General features: G+C 42.8%; 1 protein-coding gene across 1 annotated transcript in view; it reads right to left on the bottom strand.

Annotated features, from left to right (window-relative positions):
- LOC103924973 (multiple epidermal growth factor-like domains protein 6) overlaps positions 1-26,116 on the bottom strand; it is a 189,026-nt gene that overhangs the window by 3,554 nt on the left and 159,356 nt on the right. The window contains 13 exon segments of the mRNA XM_009333595.1: positions 474-599; positions 1,273-1,401; positions 1,583-1,711; positions 3,981-4,109; positions 4,976-5,101; positions 5,972-6,100; positions 10,792-10,923; positions 12,035-12,163; positions 12,390-12,518; positions 13,588-13,713; positions 14,218-14,346; positions 15,999-16,127; positions 20,778-20,906. Coding sequence (XP_009331870.1) covers positions 474-599; positions 1,273-1,401; positions 1,583-1,711; positions 3,981-4,109; positions 4,976-5,101; positions 5,972-6,100; positions 10,792-10,923; positions 12,035-12,163; positions 12,390-12,518; positions 13,588-13,713; positions 14,218-14,346; positions 15,999-16,127; positions 20,778-20,906 — 1,671 coding nt within the window.

The following is a 26,116-nucleotide window of genomic DNA, read 5'->3' as shown; positions in this document are numbered from 1 at the left end:
GCATTTCCACTATCTTCATCTGCAGGGATTCCGCCCTGCTTCCTGGGGAAGCAGACCTGGAGCTGGATATACTTTTGCTTTGGTCTGAAAAGGGTCACAAACGTCCGTGTGACAAAAAACACAGCAATCGGACCCCTTTGTGCCCATTTGCACCCTCTGGAGTCTTCCCAACTATGTCTGTAAAACTGGGCTTCTTGGTATATTCTTCACCAGTGCTCATTCTCCAAAACTCAAGGCAAATGACATTTTACAGCTGACCCATAAACAGTTTTCCTATCGGTGCGTCAATTTAAATATTGATTAAATCAAGAGGTACAGCCTGTTGATAAAGCTGTTGATAACCCGTAAGAGCAATTTGCTACAAACAATGTGTTCCTGAATACCGGCAAACGTCCTTTCACAGTTACACTTAGACCAACAGGCCATATTAGTTTAACTATACATAGTCTAGCCTTAGAAAATATTACCCTTACCAATGTCACATTTGTCTCCAGTCTTCCCAGGTGGGCAAAGGCACTTCCCAGTCTCTGGATCACAAGGAGCTCCTCCACAGTTGCACCGGCGCCGGCACCTCTCTCCAAACCAGCCCCTGTCGCAGCCTGACAGCAAGAGCACTTTTTTAGATGCACATTTGAACAGCAAGACATATATTAGGCCAGAGTTTTTCCAGGATGTCTCAGAGGAAAGCTCATAAACTCTCCACTGGAGCTAGTGTAAATGCCAAGTTTAATGAAGAATCGAACACAGCGGAATAGGAATAATATTTATGTGAACTCTCTTTATGTTGGGTTTGTCTAATCTAACCTATCAAAGATATCTGTAAATTTGCCCCAGAAATATAACTGGCACTTACTTTCATTTTTAATTAGAACTATCACTAGAAGACCATTCCGTAACACTCAACAGGTCTGACATGCACCTATTTAATAATCTTACTTGGAGTATTAGAAGCAAATTTTAAATCCGTACAAAGAACTTATATTTAATAAACGACATGTGGAACTCATTGCTGCAAGACATCACGGAGAGCAGGACTTTCATCGTATTAATTGGAACCAGATTAGTTAATTTATAAGGAAATGAGAACACCCAGCTACATAACAGGTAAACAATCCCAAATCTAGTGTTTCAGGATATTCATAAAGCTCAAAATATGGAAGAAGTTGGTCTCAACAAACAAACATTTGAGTAATGACATGGGTTTTTTTGAGTTTTATTTTGTTTTTTTGTTTGTTTGTTTGTTTTTCTTTTACATCAGAGGGGTACAAGTACCTTTCTCACAGTAGACACCTTGATAACCGAAAGGACAAATGCACTGCCCTGTCACTGCATCGCAGCTCGCTCCATTTTTACAGGCACATGCATGAAGACAGCTTAGCCCATAAAATCCAAGGGGACACCCTGAAAAATGAAAGTATCAAATGAGGAAGGTTTATGAAGAAAAACATACAGCCCTTTAAAATCCTCTGTATTCTCAGCTACATCCCCTGGGAGCCAACAAAAATGTTTACCATTAGAAGACCCGCATCCCATTACTGTTGGAAAACAGAGCACCCGGGCTGCCCGGGGTGCCTCCACTTACTGTGCTCACAGGAGTGGCCGTAGTAACCCTCGGGGCATTGGCAGTAGCCCGTGAACCTGTCGCAGGTGCCGTTGTGCTGACACGAGCAGTCCAAGCTGCAGCCAGACCCGTACTTCCCTGGGAGACATTCTGCTGGCAGAACTTGGACAGAAAAACAGACAAACAAACAAACAAAAAAAAAATCACTGACCTCACCCAGAAAAGCTCTTATATGATCGTTTGTATAGCTGAGACATGATGCCCATACAATAACTTGCAGACCCGAGGAGAACATTTGTTATGAAGACACAGCATTTCTGCACAACTATGATACATTTGCATATTTCAGCGAGAAATCTTTTATATTATATAGATGTTTAAACAGCAATTTCCTTGTACTTTTTATAGTCTCCCTTTTTTAATTTGTCTCTTTATGTAGTCAATGTTGAACCCGCACCATATGTTGTAAAGCCACGTAGTAAATGGTATAAATGGTATCTTCTTTTTTTTTTTTTTTATATCTACAGCAGTATTTTCTTTTAGGCACTTAGAAAGTGTGAAAGAAAACACATAGCTTTTCCTCCTCTGTGTTATTCATTCAAGTTCACACTATTCCAATTCCTAATAAAACCAGGAGGATCTCTTTTTCACACATAGCAACCAACTTTCCATGTATAATGAGGTATCTCTTTTACAGAACTAAACACGTCTCAAATTACTGAAAGCCAAGTCACGCAAAAGTGACCGTACCAATATAATTAACCTAGGCATCATTGCTGCATAAGTTAACTTCCCACCACTGTGATAATTTGAATCTGGGCAGACCAACTTAAATAAGCATGGCCATCCAAATAATCAGATTCATAACTCAGCAAATGTCAGACAAGATCTTTCAAGAACATCATATCTAATCACTAGAAAAAGGATGCCTGATTAGCTGTTTTTGATTTCCAGTCAAAACACACTCAAAACCACACTGCTGTGGAAATCAAGACTCAAAGTTCCAATAACTTGGCTATCTCTGTCAAAAGATAAACAGTGAAGCTCTTTCTAGTGATATAATACACAGTTCTTTATGTGCTGTGTGCATGTCTACCCCCGTGCTTGACACCAGAGATATTTTATCTAAGCACATCTATAAGATACACCCATGATCCACCACTGCACGTGGTGACACCTGCATGACCCTACTGAGGCTTTGCAACCCAAATGCAGCCTATGGGTGGTCTCAGAGATTTCAAGGAACAGACAAATAGAGATGAACGCCGGTGGCCTATGCAACGTGAAGTTAGCCAGTTATCGGTAAACTGCACCTTTTTAGGGGGGGTTATTTTAGTGCCTGCCCACAGCGGTATTCACTTTGTGAGTGGCTCCATGTAGGTAGCATCTTTCCTTTTCTCCCTGCTCCTTCTCTGCACACGTGTGCATGAAGCAGATCTCCGAGTCTTCTCAGATGCAAAGTGAAACAACTGCATTGAAGAATTCTGCTAAAGAGTGTCACTTCTATATGACACTTTTATAAAGGGACACTCTCCTATAAAGACCAGTTCTTGGTAAAGATACGTATGGAGTTTGAGGTGGATATTCTAAAGATGTCAGGGACAGAAAGGCTGGAAGTGAGGGCCCAGAAGTGTGTTGGGAAGATTGCACCGTCGTAGTTACGATGTAACAATGACATTTGTCTTGAATGTGAACTCAGAACTATAGATTTGACATCATACCAGTAAACTCACGGTTTCCTGAACATTTAAGTCTGTAACTATACCGGTATCTTTTATCTGGAGAGAGAAACGGGAACACAGAAATGCAGAATGACTTTTGGGAGATGGACAGAAAGACGTAGAAAAACTACTCTGGGCTGGCAGGAGGGTTTCTGGAGTGAAAACTGATCTCAGTGTGCTTTGTCTTGTGTAAGGGTGAGCTGTCATGGAGAAGAGTAAGGACGAAATAGCAAGACAATCTCAATTGCTTTGGACAGATGTTGTCAGAATTGTACTAGCAGGGAAGTCAATACATGGGAAGTTCAACTGCAGTCCAATGTCAAAGGGAAGAGAATAACAAGAGAGAACATAACAAGAGAGGAGGGAGATGTGGGCTGCTCACCTCAGAGGAGAACACGAAAGAAGATACAAAACAATGTACCCATGAACAAAAGAACACAAAAGTTGGATGGGAGAAGACATAAGAGACCATGCAAAGGAATTAATGAGAATTACAGAGCAGGACTCACAAGGAAACTGTCTCTGAAAAAAGACCTAAAGCTCTAACTAGGTGCAGTTCTGCGTGAGAGAACCTACAGAGACGAATGCAGCTGGGAGAAAGTCTACTTAAGCAAAACTTGTCCCCTTTTGTGGGTCTGTAGGCACTGCAAACCCCTGCTTGAACGTATATGTTCACTATCATCAAAGCAGAAAATTACCTTTCTCACACCATCTTCCTGTCCAGCCGAGCCTGCAAGTGCAGTTGCCATCCACGTGGTCACAGATACCACCATTCTGACAGGTACATGTCAGGTGGCAGTTGGGGCCATATCGTCCCTGGGGACACACTACAGAGAATTAACAAAGTTTGGAAAAAAAAAAATTAGCATCCCAAAAAAGGATGAAGGTGACAGGGAATAAATACAAACACATGCTTCCCACAGAGTATCCTAAGTGCCTGGTGTCTCCCGAGAGCTGTAGGACACTCTACTCCATGCTTATGAAACACTGGAAGAGGTTGCGCAGAGAGGTAGTGGATGCCCCATCCCTGGAACCATTCAAGGTCAGGTTGGACGGGGCTCTGAGCAACCTGATCTAGATGAAGACGACCCTGCTCATTGCAGGGGGGTTGGAATAGATGACCTTTAAAGGTTCCTTCCAATCCAAACCATTCTATGATTCTTATTAGCAGTTTCATCCAAACACTCTCTGCCCTATCTCATCGTTCCGCTTCACTCCACATTTGCTCCTCTTGCTCTCCTCCCTTTCTCCCATTTCTCAACTTCTTCTCTTCAGCAAATCCTCTCCCTTTACTTCTTCAGTTCAAGTAATTTACTTCTGAATTTAGTCCCATCCATCCACAGCACCCTCACACTGCTCATGTTGTGTGGTACAAACTACCCTTTTTCCCATCTTTATGTTCTGTTTGGACTGCAGTCTCTGAAAACGGTGACTTTAGCTTTGTGGAGAAACCAGTGCAATGGTACCAAGTGTGGTGGAGCAAAGCAGTGAGGTGTGGGCAGGAGACGGGGATAAGATAAAGGCAGGGGTGATGCAGCGGAGGGGGACAGGGGCCGAGTACAGCAAACTGAAATGTTATCAAGCAAAGGCATTGGGAAACAGCCATAAACAATGTTTGTCGCTAAGTTTTATTTGCTGTTTTTTTTAAGTATGTGCCCAACTGACGAGATGACCTTGGGTCCCGCTTTGTTACCTTGCTGACAGCTGGGTCCCATTTGGCCAGGAGGACAGGTACACTTGCCAGTCTGTGGGTCACAGTGACCTTTACCACATGCACAGAACAGGGTGCAGTCCTTCCCATATCGGTTTTCAGGGCAAGCTGAAGGAAACACAGTCTTTTGTTAAACACCCTGGGTATCCAATGCCAGTTTTCATTTTTAACATAGGCAGGATCCTGTAAGTAGAGTTGGCTTCATTTTTATTCCAGCTAATGTGCTTCAAAGCAACAACTATGAAACCAAAACCCATTCAAAGACATGACTGCTTCTTCCTCTGAAACTTTACTTGAGGCTATAATCCATGGTTTCACATGGAACATTTAGTAGGTTTCCAACCAAAAAGGTGAGTGTACAGCTGAAATATCTGCTGCTCATCCTTCCAGCTAAAGAGGTCTTTCCTTCCTTAATATTGATGCTGTCCTATGCTGAAGAACAAAGCTATAGGCTACTAAACATTAAAGCGTTACCTTTCTGTGAATAAGCTGAAGAGAACTTCATAGAGATCTTAACTTTGGAAATAGCACAGGAATTCAGCCACACAATTTAGCTCAGAAATAGAAAAGTAAGAGTAGGGTTGCCATGGAGCCTTTACCAGTTTTGCCATGACAAAACTTGATCTTTTTCTCATTTATTGAAACTAATGGCACCATAGTGTGAAGCAAAATATGGAGATAATTTCTCAACCTAGAAATTTTGGACAGGAAGAAGGAACTTGAGCAATTCATGCTGAGCTGGCTCTAGAAATACGTTTGGGCAAGCAGGTTGTAATCCTGGGATGCGTGTCCTTGCTTCTGCGCATGCAGAAGAGAGGGAAAATATTTTGCAAGAGATTTTTTACAAAGCTGGAATCCTGATTTACAATTCAAGAAGGAGGTAGCTGAGATCTGTCTGTTTTTCTACTGTCAAGCTCTTAATGCAGATTATTTTCTCTGCTGTTTTTTGAAAGAAGCAGAACGTGAATGTTGGCGTACTTTTACTACAGTCGGCTCCAATGAAACCAGGTGCGCAATCACAAGTTCCCGACGCAGGGTCGCAATGGCCTCCATTCATGCATTTACAGGGTTTTTGGCAGTTTGAACCATAAGAACCTTTTGGACACCCTGTTTTGAAAGAACAAAACAGCAATTAGGCTATGTTGCTACTGGGCCCATTGCATTTCATGTCGTAAGCACTTTGTTGCTTTCAACCAAAATTAGATTTCCATTTTCTAACTCTATTCACTTCTAGAGGGCCAGGAGCAGGCATTGACAAACAGATGGTTGCCTTGGGCAATGCACTCCTTGGGGCAGCAAGGCAGTGCTGACTTGCAGTGTCAAACCCCTGGAGAGCCAGACCAACTGCTGTTGCCGAGCCTGCTCCTCCCATTCCTCATACGTGTCGGTAGCAAGAAAAGCAAGCCCAGTTCTTCAGAGGTTTTCTTCCTGGATTTCTATTCCAAATCAACCTGTCCCCCCTTTCCCGCCCATGGCAGAGATGGAGAGATGGGGCCTTGATCCCTCCTCCTTTGGGCAGCAACAGCCTGGTTTGACTGTGAAGGTGAGAAGCCATGAGCTATCTCTGCCCCTTTTAGCGGTTGTTTTAACTGACCAGTTACAGAGGGTGGGGCAGGTCTCATCTTTCCAAAATGTTTAAGTTGAAGAAAGTTTGTTTCCTCTATAATCTACTCTTTCATGTCAAACTGGAGTTTGCATTGCTCTGACAAATCTAGTGGGCTGTGGATGGAAGACATGACAATATCACGAAATTTCAGGCAACACCTTCTCAGAAGATAGATACAGGAGAGAGACACTTTAAATGCAAAGCCAGAAAATTCCCTACGGAAAAAAAAAAAAGCAGCTGTATTTTGTAATAATCAGCAGAAATATTAGACCTGGATGGATTGTTGAGCCAGTGTTACATGGCAATGAGCTGTTCATGAAAAGGTTTTCCAGGTGGTAGCAAGTATTTCTGGTTTCTTTTTGGACAGCTAATGTTCAAAGAGCACTGAATACAAGATCAGGAAGACATGAAAGCATCTGCCATGCTTAGCTCATGTCTTCAAGATACTCTTTAGAGTGATGGAGGCTGGAACTGAGGAAAAGAGCTGCACAGAGCTGCTAGGCACATGCCTCTGTCTGTCAGGGTTGCCTCCAGCATGCCACACTGAACTCTGGAGATGCAGGTTATTCTCCCAATTTTCCAGTGTATTGGAAGAGGGAGAAGCTGGTGCTTTTAGAGCAACATGATCATCATTCAACAGTTACACTAGTGCTACTGCCTCTACGTGTCATTTCTTTGCTCCTTCCTTCCTTCCCTTCCCCCGGCAAAAGGAAAGCCTATGGCTACTTCGGAAATGTAGTCGAATATATGTTTGCACCCGTCTCCACGCAACAGATCTCTTGCAATCTGTGCATAAATAACTTTATGTATTTTCTCTCTTTTCTGAAGGCATGAAAGCGTGCTCTGAGTGGCTGGAGAAATCTCTGGATTTTTTCAACTATTCAATAGAGAGGAAGAGCTTATGGTGAAGCTTTAGAGGGATGCCTTTTAAAATAAAACTGAAAATTGGCTTCTGCTCAAATCAGGATAGCAGATCATCAGGACTAAACAGATACATAGTTTTAAACATGCAGATAATCTCCCCAGCCCTTCTCAACCATGGCTTCTTCTCAATGAATACTTTGTCATCAGTGCTTCCATCTGTCAGTACAGAAACTCTGTTTTATGGGCAAACCCTTGCATCAAGGAGTGAGCCCTGCAACATCTATTTAATTTCCACCAAGACATGAAGTTAAGGACACACCCAGATTCAGTGATTTAATTGGATTCTAAGTGAGTTTCTCTTTTCCTTCTCCCCTTCCTTTTGTTCATCATTTGGCTTTTCTCTTTTTTAATTGCTTCCTACACTCCCAAACATGCTGCTTCCCCCTGGCAAAGCTTTCAGAGTTGTTCCTCTGCTCAAGACTAGCAAAAGCTGTTCCATTACTGAAAGGGATGCAGTAATTCCTCCCTTGCCAGTTTATTTACCCTTGCAGCATTTTATTTATTTCGGTTCAACAGGGAGCAGCACAAGCAGGGCAAACACATCAGCTGCAACATTCATGTGATTATTAACAAGGCCATCTCATCTGTTACTGCTTTGCAGGAGAACTTCTATGCAGATAGCTAGGGCAATTTACATGGTGTCCTGCCATTTAAGTAGGCTCTGCCTTTATAAAGAGGGTTAGCCTCTAACCACCAGTTATCTCATAAAGACATTTTCTAATTTAACAGTTTCCTGTGCATCTGACATGTTTTTTCTGAGAACGGCAGGAGCTGCAGCCAGATTTCTAACTCATATCCTGATTTTTTTCCTTCTGGTTTGGGTGGGTTTGCCATGACCAAGAGCTCCTAAACTTTTTCATACCAACTACATACAGTAGGGCTTTTCTTACCAATGTTATTAATTGCATTGTCAAAAAATCACTTCTGAAACATCCTGTTACTTACAGCTTGAACGTGAAGCTGGTGAGGTCTTTCTGGCTCAGGGTTCACCCAGCCCAGTAAATGTCAGAGACGTAGCATGGGGTTTTTTTATCCATTACAACACCACTTACTGCTTTTTATTCATAACTTCACTCAAGTAGATCTGCCCATCCACTGAGTTATGGACAATTGATGGGAACCTTATTGCTAGTTTGTCTGCTTCCTCTGGATTCTGCCAAGAGACTGTTTCAGCACTTCACTCCAAAATCTGAGAACATGAAAGCCTCGTTGCTCTTGGCTCCTGGAAATTTGACTTCCCAGCCAACTACACCTTTTATAGATACTTTCTTAAACCTTTTTTCACAGTACTATAAATATAGCAATAGTTGCCAGAAACCGTTTCCAGCAGCATCCAACCACATGTTGACTGGACTGAAGCCCATTTCACATCCTTGGGAGCGCCTCCCTATGCTGTTTTTAATATTATATCGAAAGCTTCTTCGTCCTGGAGCAGCCCCAGTTCTCCCTGTAGTGAGGACGGCAGGAACATGGAGTATTCCCACCAAAGGCACACTGGTTATCAGACAGTCACTTCAGAATCAGGTCCACAATCTCTCACTGCACTGACCTAAACCTAAAAATAAGTCACACTTAAACTGTTTTCCTTCCATTTTTGTGTCTGTCTATGCAATGGTCAGGGTGGCATAGGGGAGAATAGGAACAGGAAAAAAATCCCACATAGATGCAAGACAAATTTTCTCTCTCTGTGAACCTCCACCATTCCATTATCTCTCCAGTAAACGTTTAACAGAACTGTATTTATTAAGTGAGAATTTGCTGTGCAAGATACTGTGTATTTTTGGAATCTAAGAGAACACAACACCATGAATGATCATATCTCATACGCTATAGGTTTAATCCTAGCTACACAGGAGCCCATGGCAAAATCCCCTCTGAATGCAACGAAACACAGATTTCATTTTGTAAGTAATTTCTTTTATATCAGAACTTCAGTGTAATTATTAATGTTTTAAATTTTAAAATTCTGAAATAAAATCTTAAGGATCCAAACAAGCTCAAGGACATTTACTATCATCTATAGAGATTTAGTACTACACACACAGGTAATGACTACTGAAAGATTGCTACATAAAAATAATAGGCTAACCACGATTAAGTCCTTTAAAACGATAATGTTAAATACTTGATCTCCACTACCGCTCTACTATAATATTTATTATGATCTAATGTATAATGGATCCAGATGGCTCTAGCCTAGATGTTGAAGGCCCGATTTCGTTCTCACTTACAGTGAGAACTGATGTACAAAGAAGGACAGAATCAATCCTTACATTTACATTTATATTTTAAAGAATAACTTGTGATGAGATGATGGTAATACAAATGCCCATCTCTAAAATGAGCCTCTTTCCTATTTCTACTCGAGAAATAAAGCACAGGTTTAACCCTTACTAGAGCCACACATATTGCAGCTGGCTTTTGCATCCGAATTGTCACCCAAAAAAGCAAGCAAACCAAACAGAGCCACGCTGGATTCCTAGGAAAGGAAAATCAGTGTTTGCCAAAGAGAAAGCTCTTTTTTTTTTTTTTTAAATGAGACTATTAAAAAGCATAGAGTAAAAACAAAATTAAAGCTGTAAATAAAAAGGTAACTAACTGTCTCCTTTTTTGGATACTTTGGTATACGTTTCTTACCCACATTCCACCAGAAACAACTTTACAGATGTACTAAAATACTGGCATGAGGCATGTGGATCTGGGAATATTTTTTACGATGGACCATTCGCCAATTGGCATTTGGTCCTCTACACTAGTCACCAGTTTTCAATCCAGAGTAACAATTTGTTTAATTTGATTGTTCCTCAGAAGGCCCTACAACTTAAGCAACTTTATGAATCACTGAGATTTATTGCTAATTTTTCCAATAACCACTTGTCCTTACATGAGCATGCAGAGATATCGGGAAGTATTTTGGCCTAGGTATTTGGAAATGAAAGAGCTACACAATATCCAGGTGTAGCTGAAGATGAGAGGTCTAAATGTAGAGAATGATATTGATATTCTTCAGCGTGGCATGAAATTGGAAAGAATTTAGCTAGTAAATGAGTCTGTTGGGTTTTTTTTAATTAATTAAAAAAAAAATTTTTTTTAATTAATCCCTTGCAATAACAGAGGTATTTTTATTATTGTAAATTAACCTAACCTATGCTTACTTTATCTCAGTCAACGCTGAAGGTACTGACACAGATGAACTCAAAGCACCAGCACATGCTTCTGCATAACTCGGTCCTCACTCAGAAAGCAGGCAGCCCACAAAGATACTCACGGAGGTTGCAGTGGGTCCCATAGTAGCCTGGGCGGCACGCACAGTGGCCAGTCACCGGGTGACATTCCTCATTCTCAGCAGAGCACTGACATACTCGGTTACAGTTCTTACCATACGTGCCCGGTGGACAAGCTTGGGGAAGAGGAAATGTAAACCAATAAATTAAATTTGTCTTGGTAAATATAGCACTCGAACAAAGAGCAAGCTCAAATTTATTAAATAAAATCCCTGCCTACAGAACGACGACGCTCTCCTCCGGGACTTTGGATTTATTACATTTACTTGGGGGTTACTTCATTGCTTGATTTTGTTTTGTTCAGTCAATTTGTGCCCAACTGTCAAGGGCCAGATACAATTTTCTTGTCACTAGAGAAAATCATAGGGAAATGTCAGGTAAAATTGACTAAAATAACAGTATAATTCACGAGGGACCAGGCATGTGGATAAAGACATTCCATCTTTTGCAGGGAGTTTAAACTTGCAAAGCTGCTGCAGCACCAACACCTTTACAGGTTTCATTTTGCCTGTTGATGGCCACATTGCCTACAGGTTTTGGACTTTTCACTTCTAGTTCTTACATCTCACTTCCATTAAGTTGGCCTGGTTGTGGGTCAGGATTTAGAGTCCTTTAAGGGAGGATATGGGACACCAGCGTCAATTCTTTTAATTCTTTTTATTGTTGTTTTTCTTTTTGCTAAAGCAGTGCTCAGGCAAAACGTTGTAAGGAAGAACAAAGTCAAAACTATGCAGCCGGGGTCACAGAATGAGCCTGCTTTCAAAGACAGCTCCAGACGGCCAAATTCAACATCGAAGAAAAACCAGATAATGACATTTCCATGAGCTCTGACAGCGGGAATAGATGGTCTCTCACGGGAAAAAGGCCAATAGAAAGCAGAGCTGCTGCTTTACCCACGGCACAGCAACGGCTGCGGGCAGGAGCCGGGCTCCGCTGGCACCTCCTGTCTATTTTGATCCAGTTCAGTCCCCGGCTGCTCCCTGCCAGCCTGAGAACTGCAAACCTAGAGAGGGCAAACCTCGCCAGCCCAAACCGCACCAGGCACAGAGGTTAGAACCCACCAAACCATTTGGGTGAGTGACACACAGCCCTTGTTCATCTTCACTGCCATGAGGTTGTTGCCTCCTCCCTCTTCAGGCATTGATTATATCATCAGGTTTTTATTTAAGAAATTAATTTCTTAATTAATCTACAAGGAAAGTATTTGCATTCTTATAACAAACTTACTTTTCTCACAGCTGTAGCCGGTGAATCCTGGAGGACAGCTGCACTTGCCTGTCAGGTGATGGCAGGGGGTACCCGCAGGACACCGGCACCGCTGGGCACAGCCCGCACCGTAGTGGCCGGACAAACAAGCTGCAACGGCGCAACCAATTCTCGTTAGGGCATGGGGCAGGGGCCAGGCAGGACGGTGCAAAGCTACCCCCTCCAACAGATCTGCTGCAACCATCCCCGTGAACACTTCCAGACCGACCCCACGGAGCAACACGGGAGTGAAAGGATCCTGTCATCTGCTCTGGATCCAGGAGGAACATACACACCAACCTGAACCTTCCTCCATAAACGCCCACCAGACACTCACGTTTGTCACAGTGCCTCCCTCGCCATCCCGTTTCACAGCGACACACTCCAGTTTGATGGTGGCAGGACAAGCCATGTACACAGTCACATTGCTCCTCACACCGCTTGCCAAAAAATCCCAGGGCGCAGACTGCAAGGAGAAGCAGGGAGAGCAACAGTCCTTCCTGCTGCACTGAAAACATCTGCCATTGGCAAATGAACCAATATTGTTCTTCTTGCACATGGCGATGCATATTTAGAAGACTGCATGCCCACAAAATATCATTGAAAGAGATTAAAAATATTAAAAGCATTTAGCGTTGGCTATTAATGAGTCCACACATGAAAGCTTGCAATGACTTAGTCATAGTCTAGAGTACAAATCCAGATGGTGTCTACAGAGATGGTGATGCCATTCACTTTTACACAATTATGCATAGACAGAGGGACAGCTGTTTGAACAGCGAAAATACACTGCGTCCATGTACTGCTTTCCACCTCACAGGTCTCTGCAAAGTGATCAAAGAGAAAGTGAGGCCTGAAGAAAAGGACAGTGGGCACTGTGAAGGCTTTACAGGTCACATTGGTGGCTGAGGCTTTGAGAGTCCTCAGCACCTCAGGAGACATCAGAAAATTGCTTGTGGCTTGCAAAAGTCACAGCATGTCAGTGGCTGAGCTGAAGGCACATTTCAAGTCATCTGATACCTAACTGCTTACGAGATTTCTATTTCAGGGGTTTACATGGATCTAAATATGCCAGACAGCTATGTCAAATCTGGGCAATCTGGACCGCAAGCAAGGTAGGTACAATCTGAACCATTACAGTCCAATTTGCTGAGCTCCCCTCAATGACCCACAGAGATGCAGCAGCATGTAGCTGATCTGGCAAACTCTCCTTACAACTCACTCCCTTTCGTATGTTCTTCCTTGTACCCAAAAGGTAGAGAAATACCTTCATTTTCTTAGCAGGCAGGGAACAGAAGTAGGAGGAGATAAAATGATTTGGACAAGGGCATGTATCTGTGGTTGTGCAGAGACCTGCCCCCAGGGCTCCCGAGACACACGGTAAGCACTCACACTGGCATTACTTCTTATTGGCCTACAGAATAATGGAAGATTAAGATACAAAACAGAGACAGACTTCTTATTGTGGAGAAAGAAATGGCTGATTGCAGAAGAGACTATTAAAATATAGCATCGGCAGAAGGAACTGCCCTTACCAACATCACAGCGGTCCCCAGTCCAGCCAGCGTGGCAGATGCATTTCCCTGAGTGCTGGTCACAAACCCCATGGTGGCAGCTACAGTTCTGCTCACAGCCCTCTCCGTACCTCCCGTCCCCACACTCTGAAACGAGATGGAGGAGACTGACAGGGAGCCAGTTTGGAGGGGCTCCAGGGAGAACGCACATCTCTGAAATATGGTGAGACACCTCAGCTGGTCCTAAAAACCTTCAGGGAGGAAGATTTTGAAGCCTCCCTTGGTAAAATTCTCTAGGAATACATAGTTTTCCTTTTGGAGGATTTCTTTTATTATTTTTTTCTCCTCAAATTGAGTTCATTATCTATATTCCCTGTCCCCAAGGGACAGAGAATAGCTTATTCCTCTCCTTTGTCCAGCAAGTTTCTAGTGCCATGGTACATTCAAGTGCCAATACCGTATCTCCCCTCAGTCTTCTCACCTCTGACTAAACAACCCCAACTTTTTCAACCTCTCCACACACGGTGTTCTCCAGCCGTGTGCCCCTCCTCTCTCTTTTTTCTGGGCTGTCTCAAACCAGACCTCACCAGAAATGAATTTCCTCGCAGAGTGACTGAAACAAGGCATGATGGAGGATGTGATGAGACTCACCCAGCTCACATGCTATCCCTGTCCAACCCTGGGGACACCGGCACTCGCCCGTCACATGGTCACACATCGCCTGGCCGTGGCAAATGCAGCGCTGCAGACAGTTTGCACCATACCATCCAGGAGGACAGGCTGCAAAGAGGAGGTAGGACAAAAGTCTTCCATTAAGAAGAGCAGGAGGAGGACAGGTTAAACACAACCTTTCCCAGCTTACACTCCCTCTCACCCTGGTGATCTTGGAGATGCTGTGGGAGGTACAACCAACTAAAAACGGGCCCACAACTGATAAGGAATTACACAGACCAGTGTAAAACTTGTCTGGGAACAAAACAGGTGACAAAGTGAATTAGCTATGACCCATCAAATGACCTCAAAATTTTCTGTTTGCACCTACAAAAAACATCTCTTGGTTCCTACAGTGTTTATTTCCCTGTTTTCAGAACTTCTTTGTACAGTCCTCTTAAAATCTCAACTCCTTTTCTAATTGATCTTGCTACCCACAGCTGACTGATTACATTTCAGTTTACCTAACTTTAATTAAGCAAGTTTATTAATTCCCATCACAACCAGATCCTATAGATAGAACCCAATTTTTTTGGCACAAAAAATACACACCTCTGTCATATGCCAGAGTGGCACCTTTTTAAGATGCTAACAGTAGCAAGTTCTCACTCTGCAAAAGCACCATCACCGGAGAATGATGAGGCACCCAGCCTCACACACTTATGCAACTTCTTTACTTTCAAAGAGAAAAGAAATCCCCAAATGTATCACTAAAGAAAAAGGGTATGTTTGACAATGTCTTCATACTTGACAACAGCTTTTTTAACTTTGGTTTTGTATTTGAGGCCTTCATGCAAACCAGAAAATTTTAGGTTGTGCCGCACATGTCATCAAGAACCGTTTGGTGCCTTCCCAATTTTTTATTCCTTAATGGAAAGAGCTCTTCAAATTAGGTTTTAAAGGGCGACCCACTTAATTTATATATTCCTCTACCCCTGCCAGCTTTCACCCCCTTTCCCTAACTGTCCTCTCAGTATGCTGAAGGGCAGCCGCTGCTTGCGTGGAGGTGCTGACTCCAAACCCCAGCTCACCCAGGAGCATCCCCAGCAGCATCCCCAGCTCCGTGGCACTGCTTACAGAGCCAGGTACTTTGCGGGGGAGGCACAGATAAAGGAGCCTTCTGCCACAGGGATGGACAGACTTTTTATAGCGGCTTGGGGGCAGGGGATTAGGAGGTGAAACATAAGCCTCAGCACAGCCTTTCTTTGCCAGCCTCTTTTCTTAAGGCTCCTTGGAGTTGGGCTTGTGTTTGAGTCACATGTATCGGTCTAATTGCCAAGGCTCGAAGTCCCAATGCCTTTCACATGTTCTGGATTTAGCCTATGTCTGGAACAGTGTACGGTAATGACGAGGATCAGTTGGGTGCACAGGATGGTGAAGCAGGCCATAGAAAAGAAACAGTTTTGTTTCAGTGTCATAAATGGAACTTTTATGGACCTTTTCCCCCTTAATCAGACAGCCTTCAAAACCAGCTCTCTTTCCAGTTTATGACTCTGTTTCAGCCCCCTCTGCCCTGTGTACACCCAGCTCCTACACCCGGCCCCTGCAATGCAGCATCACAGATTTTTTTAATGGACTGAGCCGCGTTATTGTGCGGATACAAAACCAATGACACACAGGGCAATGAGCTGATAATTAAAATACCAATGAAGCCCCCTGAGCAGAAGTTTTATTTTTCCCTCCTATAATCCTCTGGCAGGGGTTTGAATTTCCAACTGTACCTTCTTGGCAGGTGGCTCCTTTCCACCCCGGGCTACAAAGGCACGTCCCGGTTATGTGATGACAGAGCGCTCCGTTGTAACAGTGACAAGCGTGGCTGCAGCCTGGCCCATAGCTGTCCTGCTGGCAGGCTGCAACGAGAGAAGTCCATAAAACCCCATCAGGAAGCATCAAAGGAGGCATTGCACAGAGCAAACCTGTGACACAAGCCAGCGCCAGGGAAATCAGTTTGAAATTGGCTTCCGACGACACACTTTTCACATCATAAGGGTGCCTAAGTCCGTATATTAACCATGCCCGACATTAAATGACGTGGCTTAAAAATATGTATCATAGCACGTTCTGAAGAGGTTTTTATCGAAGGGCAGGATCGCTCGGGGTGATGGATCAGCTGTCATTCCCTGCCCTGCGGAATGTCTTTGTGCTAAACTAATGGTCCAGCAGAACTGCCAGCTTGACAGCCTGGGTATTTATTTGCATCCTGGTAAGAGAACTGACAACTTCATTGTTTTCAGTGTTCATTTTTCACAGCTGGATGCCTTCGCTCACCCAGAGTCTCATTCTTTGGTCAGAGAGGGGTGATATTTTCAACGCATTTGGTTAAGCAGCTGGCTCCCAGGTGAAAACTTAACACCGCCATCTCGCAAACGTACAGTTGCTGCAGCTCCGTTTTCAGTGCTGCTGCCTATGAAAAATGGCAGTGATAAAATTTCTGTAGTCTCCATTGCACTGGAGATTTGGATAGCTTTAAGTGGTGGAAAACAGACAGTACTGCTACCCTGATGTCTTCAGATATCATCCAAAAAATACAAAATGAGTTGATGAAGTTGGATATCCTCCTTGCACAGTTTTTGTCCCTGCCTTGCAGAGGCTCTCCTTCACTTGTATGAAGCTGTCAGAGCCTCTCATCCCTGCAGCACTGCTGGCACACATCGGAGGGGCAAAAACAGGCTCTGATCCCTGATCCAGAAGCGTCCTGCACTTGCTGAATGTGACATCTCCCAGGATCAGACCCAAACGACGACTTTTCACCAAAACCTCTATGCTTTTGAGGGTGTCAGTGTGCAGAACAAGATGCAGTGCTGCAGGAGGACACATCCCTGGGGACCAAAGAGAGGAGTGAAACCAACCCAACCTCAGGGGTGAACTTGGTTGACAGTATCTGACCCATTCACAGCCCTTTTTTCCCATCTGAGGACTTCCAGTTTCCCAATGCGCTTCTCACAGACACCATTTCTCCCAGGACTTTAACAGTGTTCATTTTTGTCATTGCCTGGACCCCATCCACATTGAAACCACAAGAAAGTGCAGGAGCTCAGTCCCATCACAGTTAAAAGTTTGTTCTGCAAATGAGGCTTGGTTGCCAAGTTAAAGGTTCAGCCCATTCTACAGAGCTCTGGCTCAGTTTTGGGAGCAGACTAATTATTTCCACAATACAGACCAGAACTATATCATAACCAAGCCAAAGGAAAAACCAGCTCATAAGCAGGCACCCTGACTGGTTACTAGTGGTTCGTGTGAAGTTTTTGGAGTATGCATGCAAAGCTCTTGTTATGCTTACCGAGAAGACAAAAGAGTTTTCCAGTGAAAATTCTGGTAAGAAAGCAGAAATTTTTGGAGAAGAAAATTTTTATTATTCTATTGGGTGGATACAAACTTTTTTTAGCTTCTCTGTAGGACAATCCTGATTATCAAAGTACTTTTCTGAAGAATAAGATAACAAGTGATACATTGAAGCTATTTTCTGAAGTTCCACAACTGAATGTACAAATAACCATGGGACTTTCCTCCTTTCTTCATGATGAGTGCAAAGGAAAGAAGCAATAGAAAGGTTTACATTATTAGACTTCTTCCTGCTTCAAAATTTTCCTCTCAGTGCCTTTCCTCTGTAAGAGGAGGGATTATTCATTTGCAGTCTTTAAAATCTCTTTTTGCACACAGAGTAAGGAAAATGTTAAACTGGAGACCAAAACATTCAGACTGGAAGTCAACAGCCATCAAAAGCATCAGGGAGCACAGGGAAACGATGGGCACTAAGACTCAATAGGGTGCCCAGAAGCTTTGATTTCATGCAGGTCCTGTGGACTATTCTCCCCAAAATGAAGTTTCAGCTTTAAAAGAACAGGGAATCTGCAAAATCAAGTGCTCACACACAATAAAATGTCAAACCCTGGGTTATCAGTGCCCCTGAGTAGAGACTCTGGCAGAGCTGATCTTTCCAAACTCATTTATTTTGCAAACCAGTGTGGTCTCTTTTTACCACAAAGAACTGCTTCTGTGAAGATCCTGCTGAGCCCCAACAGCTCCAGCAAGAGGCGTTTTTAGTACTAACAGAATCAGGGCAAAATGCAGTGTTCAGCTTCTACAGTCCATACACAACATGAGCTTTTTTTTTTTTTTGGTGTTTTTGTTGTTGTTGTTTGTTTGTTTTTGGAAACTGCAAAATTTGGATGAGTTTGTATACAGAAAGGAAGGTTACATCTCTGGCACAAATAGATGCCAAATGTCAAATCCTCACTTCTATATCGCTGAGGCATCATGACACTCAACAAAACAGTTTATTTTAAACATAGGCAATACACCTCTCCTAAACCTCTTTCTTGGAAATGTAAAACATCTTAGGCAGACACTCAAAAAAACCACCCCAAAATAAAAAAATCACCAAACACAACCTTAAGCCGAGGCAGAGCTTGCTTGGCAGATTTCATTCCAGATTAATATAATTAATTTACAAGCAATTGAAAAACACAGTCTTGTAATGAAAAGTGTTAGGCAGCTTCAACAAAAGGCATTACTGTCCGTATTGCCCATAATTAGATAGCAGTATATAAAAGGCACTGCATGGCCGGCTTAAGATCAATTCAAATCCCATGATGTCAAAATTATTCCTCAATATCCTCCAGCACATTGCCTGCAATCTGATTACTTGAACACGAGTGCTGTCCTACCAGCTGCTAGAGCTGGCGAGTCCCAGGAACCACCAAGGGGAATATTAAACACCCAACAAGGATGGGGAGTGGTGAGCTGATGTCTCCGAGCCATGGTTGCCTTATTCTGAGCAGCTTTGAAGCTGTGTGGCCGAGGTCCCGTCTCAAAATCAAAATGAAGATTCATCGTTTAGCCAAGAGAAAAGGAGGTTACCCTTTGCATCGTTAACTGACCCTGCTCTTTTACTTACAGGCAAAGGAGACCTCAGAGGCTTTGGCATCTTCACCAGCATGAGGAATAAATCAATCCGGCACTGTGGCTCAAGGGAATACATAGGTTCTTTTCTCATGCGAGTAGAGGCGGGCACAGAAGGTCGTTGACCAAGAGCTGCATTTCTTAATTGAATTTAATGAAATATGTAGGAACAAAGCTTCCCATCCCTAATGCACTCTAAGGAGCGGGGAAGGGCCAAGATGACACATTGCTAACGCCATGGCTCAGCTGAAGGGCAGTAAAAGTGGGCTATGACCGAGAAGCAAACATCGTACCTGTTCAGCAGCACCTTTTCTGCTCTGTGGTATGGCTATATGGCTCTGTCTCTGCATTTATTTCATGGTCAGCTCATTAACCTACACCACCATCTTCAAGCGGTGGGAGACAGAAAGCCAAACGTTCCTATGGGGGGCCATGAGGAGGCAAAAAGGACTGCAACTGTGGGATATTTGCAGAAATATCTAAAAAATTGAAAGATTCACCAGCATTGATCCTCCTATAAATCAAAAGAGCAGGGGATTTTACAGGAGAAGCCCTTTCAGAAGACAGGCTGTGTTGTGTGGTGGGGGCAAATGAGGGAAAAGTATTATGACAAGCAAGCACAGCCCTCAAACAGGGCTGATTATAACATGATGTATGGCTGGAGAATAGAACTATTTCAATACAAGTATCATTTCTCTCTATTTTCTAAATTAAACCAATTTGCTATTGCAGAAATCTGCAACCTATGGATTAAAGAAGTCTTACGAAAGTGTTCACTAACAATGAAAGTTGGCTCCTTGTGGAGCTGGTTTGGACCCCAGCTCTACCACACAATCCTGCAGATGGCAGTCATATTTTCAAAAGGAAGTACAGACCATGACATCATCCTAAAGTGAAACTAGAAAGTTGAGAGGCTAAAACCTGAAAATCTTAAAAAAAATCCCGTATTTGCTAAATTTTGCAAATAGGCTCAGTGATCTCCATATGTCATGTCATGTAGCTAAAGAAAATAATTTAATTTCTCATGAAATTTAGTGAACGATTTCTCAGAAAAGCCAATTTTATATATGCATACACACAAACATACAAAAAAACCTTATTAGCTTAAAGATTGTGGGATAATCCATACTTGTGTAAATCTAGGAAGTTGACTTTTTTTAAAACAAATATTTTTTCTAAGAATTAGTTAAAAAACTATTTTGTCATGCTCAAATAACAAAATAGTCCCAGCTCTGATTTTTCCACTGTCACTTTATAATTGATAATTAGATGAGATACACAAGAAACAGAGATACAACATTTCATCTCTTAATGTTGCACAAAAACAAAAAGCAAGAGATTTGTCGTATGGTAGGAGACAGCTCTGCTTTTTAAAAACTGATGCTTATAATGTTTGACAAATGCCAACAGCAGTTAAAAAAAATGAAGCTGACTATTTACACAGCTACCAAAAATTGTTCCCTTTTTTGGCATCTTTGGAAAGGAACGTGACCTATCTAAAATTGTACCCTGGTCGGTCATCCTACATTCCCAGAAGAAACTCGTGTTAGTGCTGAAAGAGTTTGTGAACAGGGATGGTGAGGGTAGCCTGTACGTACGCTGCTCGCAGGTCTCTCCCAGCCAGCCGGGGAGGCAGCGGCATGTTCCCAGGACATGGTCGCAGCCGGCAGCATTCTTGCACTTGCACACCTGGTGGCAGTCAAGCCCAAAGAATCCATCTGGACAAGCTGAAAACGCAAAACATCCTTTTTTAGCCAAGTTGCCACTTCTTTTTTGTATAAACTCTAGCTTAGAGATCTGAAAACACGGGGCGCTGCTCATCTTTTCATGGACGCTTTGTCACACGTCACTCTGACTACGCTTAAGAGCCAAAGTTGCTTCAAGGATTAAGCCTGCACAATTCTGCTATGTGCATCTCAGACAAGCATGACCCACTTTACACAAGCAACAGATTTCTGCATAGAAAAACACAGCTGAGAATATATTGAAAAGCCAGAAACAGGAGAGAGAATAGATCTGGATTCACACAAGCCAGTACTTGTGCTTCTGTAATGGCCAGAGGAAAAAAAAAGGAAATAATTCAACATAATGCAAGACTATGGGGCCATCCCTGATTATCTCCCTGTCTTTTGAAATGCAAAACTTATGCTCCCATTTACTCTCCTGACACCTTTCTAAAGATTTTTTTAACAGTGAATATAAGCCATAGTGTTGTAGTTCAGCACTGAAATGAAAACCTGGCAAAGAGAATGAGTATAGAAAACCAAGACAAATTAAATGTAGCAAAACAACTCCAGGGAGCTTAAGGAGCTCAGTACCTACATGTAGGACACGTAAGGAAGAGCAGGCCCATGGATTCAATTTACATCTGTACCAGTGTTGACAGCAGTGAAAATAAACCATTGGTGCCTGTCAGTGGGCCACATCATACTCAAAATGCTGTATTACAAGAATGTTAAGGCTGCTATGCAGAGTTAAAAAAAAAAAAAATTAGGAATTATGTTGTCTATGTAGTCTTAATTAACCTCTCTGTCTGCATATACATGTGTGTGTTTAGATTATATACATGTATATGTACATGTATAATTATGTTATATTAAATTATAATAAATCCGTAGATACACAATTGTATGTCATTCTTTCCACAGAACCCCCGAATCACTCAGTCTCAGCAGTGATGGTGCTCATTAAATGAGCACTTATTCAATAAAACTTAGCTCTTTGTCCTCCTTGTTCAATATAAACTTATATTTAAACCCCTGTCCTCACACTTCTACCATGAAATCAGAATGACTGGCTTCCCAATAGAGTTTTATGACAATTATCATCATATACACTACACAACGACCCTCCACACTAATTTCACAGCTCTCTACCAGGTCAGAATAACACCATCATCCATATGCATCTTCCACTGTTGGACTCTTCTGTCCCTTTTCTTGCCCCGTCTCTTCTTCATGCCTGGGCTCTTTGTCCCAGTCTACTCGTACTGCCTCTTCCACAAATGTAAATTCAGTCCTCTAACAGAAAGAACTGCTGTCTGCTTTGGCTACAAGGAGAGGGGGAGGAAATTCAGTATCCATAGATATAGGCAAACCTAGACCTTCAGACAGTGATGGCGGTCGTGTAACACACTGCCACATTTGCTTTGGCTTCTCTACTCTCAGAGCTCCGGCTCAGCTTGTGACTACATACGATTGTTTCATCTACTCAAAATCAAAAGGCTGCTCTTCCCTTCAACCTGTCCAGACTGCAGCTTCTTCTCTGGCATATAAAAGATTTCAGGCTTACACCACTTTCCAAGTATGTGCTGTCTCAGAAAAACAGAAAAGTGCCTCATACCGATATAAAACTGCAATGCATCCGTCAACCTCTCTTTAGTTCATACTGGGGAGAGAGCTGTTATCAAGTTGTAAGGAAGAGACATCAGCATGTGGTTTCAATCTTTATGTCCTTACTTATTATGCTTCAGTAGCGTGTATGGCACAGCACACAAGGAAGGACTTCTACTTAACCCTAGGTGACTTCAAAGGCTGACAAAGTTTTTCTTTGTTTAATGCAGGGACTACACAGCGTTGTCAGCTCTTCCTAGGCATGCACAGTATTTATTTTTCCCTTTTATCTTATTAAAACAGAACTCCTGCTGGGCTATCTTATGATAATGATTAACTGCTGAAATCCCAAGAGAGAGGCCCACTCAGTCTGTCCTGCGGTGGTGCTGATTTAGACAGCAGTTCAAATGCAAACTTTTGAGTGCTGCAGTTCGCAAGGGCTATACGTTGCTGTTATTAATGCACCAATCAATAAACACACTGTAGAAAAAGTCTGAGACTCCTGCTGCCTCCAATTTGTGGGCTAATTGTGTGGCATTTTGGTATATTCAGTCAGATTAAGCAGTGACTTGGGTAATTCTTCTGTTGGCCTGATCCCATAACTGGACACGTGCCTTGGGTCATACAACACATACCAGAGCAGTGGGGAACGAAATTAAACAAAATTATGTTGTAGTGAAGACAATTGCAACCTTCAAAGCGGGAGCAGCAGATGCTCAGCACTGCACAGAATTAAATCAGTTATAACAATTGCCTTCCCAAATGGGAGCTGAGCAACCCTGGTGCAGGGCAGGTTGACCTAGCTTGCTTGGCACGGTGCACTTGTAACAGAGCTGGGAGCATGGACGGCAAATGCAGACACACCTTGATTCCTTTTGGGTTTGCTGGCTGGACAGTTGGGCTGCCTGACATCAGGAGCCCATGGGTCCATGCTTCCCGCATGTCAGATGTCAACATTTATTTGAAGAAAGCATTGATATATTTAGCTATTTATTCCAAGAAAGATTGGTTTTGGGTTTTGGGGTTGGGAGTTTTCTTTTGGGTTTTTTTTACTTGTCTGTTTATAGCTGTAAGTGCATTAAAACCAAAGCCCTGCAGCAGTGGGTGATCACAGTAGGCATCTTTTCTGGAGAAAATACTACTTACGTTATCTATGCTTTAGCAGGATAAAGGACTTGCAAAGCCGCCTTTTGCTATGATTACTGCCTTTGCACAGTCCAGGAATGCAGAAGCATTAATTGCTGCTTCAGTTCAGGAACAGCCAGAACCCCACATGTGCCTCAGGTACCTTCTCCCTAGGCATGTAACATTCTCCTCTCAGATAGGAAAGATATCTAGAGGCATTGCTAGTAGCATCTCTCTCAAGGAACCACTGAAAATGATTAATTTTCCTTTAGTAATTCTAGATCTTGTGAAGAACCATACAGTGTTTCTTCAAGTGTTCTAGTTGTATCACTTGCTGCTTTCAAGAAAATGCAAAGGAAGCCTTTCCTAGGTTGTTCAGATGGCCTGCGTTTCTTAGTAGATTATTTTGTTTTCAGGCTTATTTGCAAATGTTAGCGACTTTGCAACTGAAATAGTTCTGCTCCTTTTGCAGCTCTTTTGAAAGAATTACAAGATTCACAAGGTTTATTTTTCCAATGGACTGAGCAGAGCTGAAAGATGGAGCAGGCATGTACCACCTTCAGAAATGTCTAATTTTCTTTCAGAAAGTGGCTCGATAGCTTTATTCTTACCCATTATTATTATATGTGATCATACCACTACTAGAGAGGCAGCAGTATGACTGAATGATACCAGGTGGAGATGAAGAACAGCTGATTGAAGCTGACTCAGAGCAGAGCAGAACTGAGATGCTGATGGACAGACAAAACTGCTTTGAAGAATGTGAGGTCTCTTGACAGCATCCTGTGGCTGATGGCACAGAATTTCAGTCAACTCTGAAAAATTCACAGCAAGGTCTCTCAAAATGGCAACCTGGAGCAACAGTATCTCCTGCTGCTGGTGATTCCAGCAGGTAACCACATCATCCACATGATGATGTTTCATCCACATGATGATGTGGCTTTGGTTGTTATCTGTATTACTGACAGGCGATATATGTAGGTACATACCAATTTGCACTCAATATTGCAAATATCTTCTGAGCCGCCACACTGTCCTCACACTTCATACTGTTTTCAGAGAACATTGGATCGCATACAAGGTCTTGGGTCATATCACCAAAATACTCTATTCTGGCAAATTGAAAGGTTCACCTTGATTCAGTTAAAGTTGAAATATGACTGAAGCATCCCCCCTGCCTCAAACACCACGACACACTCAAGCGTGAGATGGTGCTTTTCCCTTAGGTTGGCTGCCTTGCCAACGGATTAACACTGGTTACCGGTCAAGACCACTGCAGCACATTAGCTGGTAACACAAATGCTCAAAATGACAAATACAAGCTTGCTTGACCATAGTGCCATAAATCCTCCAAGAGCTTTCTACAGTTGCTAGTGCGCATCCAACAGAGGCATAGTAAGCTGGATAAGCCTGGTTAACTTCACCATAAAGAGATATACTATAAAAGCCCAATGCTGAGAATTAGCCAGGGCTAAGATTACATTAACAACGCCAATAAATAATAAGAAGAGGTTATGGAAATTTGTGGCCAATGAAGAACTTGGAAATGGCCACTGAAGTAACGTTTTGCAACAGGGACTGGCACGTAAATCTATGAAGCCCTACTTCATACTGAAGGTAGCAAACTAATGAAAAGGAACAGCAGTACTTTGTTCCCACCTGAAAAAAGAAAACCAATCCCAAAAAAACCCAAAGGCAAATTTTGGGACTTCTGCAATCTCAGCTTGAATCTGGATCCCATGCTGCCACAATGCAAAATACCAGAAGCAACAACTGCAGGCTCAAACACAGTCATTGTCCAGGGGTGATATTAATATTAATTATTAAGATTAATCAAGATTAGATTTGTAAGGTACTATCTTCTCCTAGGATTCTGAACTTAGAAGGCTGCAAAAGTTTCAGTTTCAACATTTCTGTGATGACGGAAAAGTCCTTTCCAGCCCCGGGATGAAGCATCAGCAGTATGTGAGAAATCCAAGGCAACTCTGCCACGCTGGGTCTCAATCGCTATGTTCTTGTCTGCAAGGTGCAGAGCTTGGCCAATGTGGGTGGATTGCCAAGAGGACGGCAAAAAGCACATCCCTGCCAGAAGGAAACCCTGCCAGTCTCCGAGTCACTAAAAACAGAAGTGCTACAGCTCCTCAGAGAAAAGGTGCCAAGAAGGTTCTACCAAGGGCAAACCACCCACACGTTTTCCTCTCTCTTCATCTTTTGGAAGCAGCCAAACTGTTCTGGCTGAAATTTTCTACATGAAAAGGTAACAGAGGTCAGCTCAGAGGAAACACCCGGCCTGCTTGAGAGAAAACATGTAGAAAACAGGGTCTTACGAACGGTAAGTGCTAAGTTCTACTCTCCCCTCCGTAATCTTCTTTCAGGAATTTAAAAAGATAAAAAACATCCAACACGACTGATTTGGAAGCTGAGACTTGTATTTTTTTTTCCAACAGACGTCACCCAGCCTTCTCCATATTCCTCACATA

Source organism: Pygoscelis adeliae, unplaced genomic scaffold (assembly GCF_000699105.1).
Source record: "Pygoscelis adeliae isolate BGI_AS28 unplaced genomic scaffold, ASM69910v1 Scaffold220, whole genome shotgun sequence".
Classification (NCBI taxonomy): domain Eukaryota; kingdom Metazoa; phylum Chordata; class Aves; order Sphenisciformes; family Spheniscidae; genus Pygoscelis; species Pygoscelis adeliae.
The sequence above is the reverse complement of the archived record's forward strand: the minus strand, read 5'-3'. Positions and strand labels throughout refer to the sequence as shown.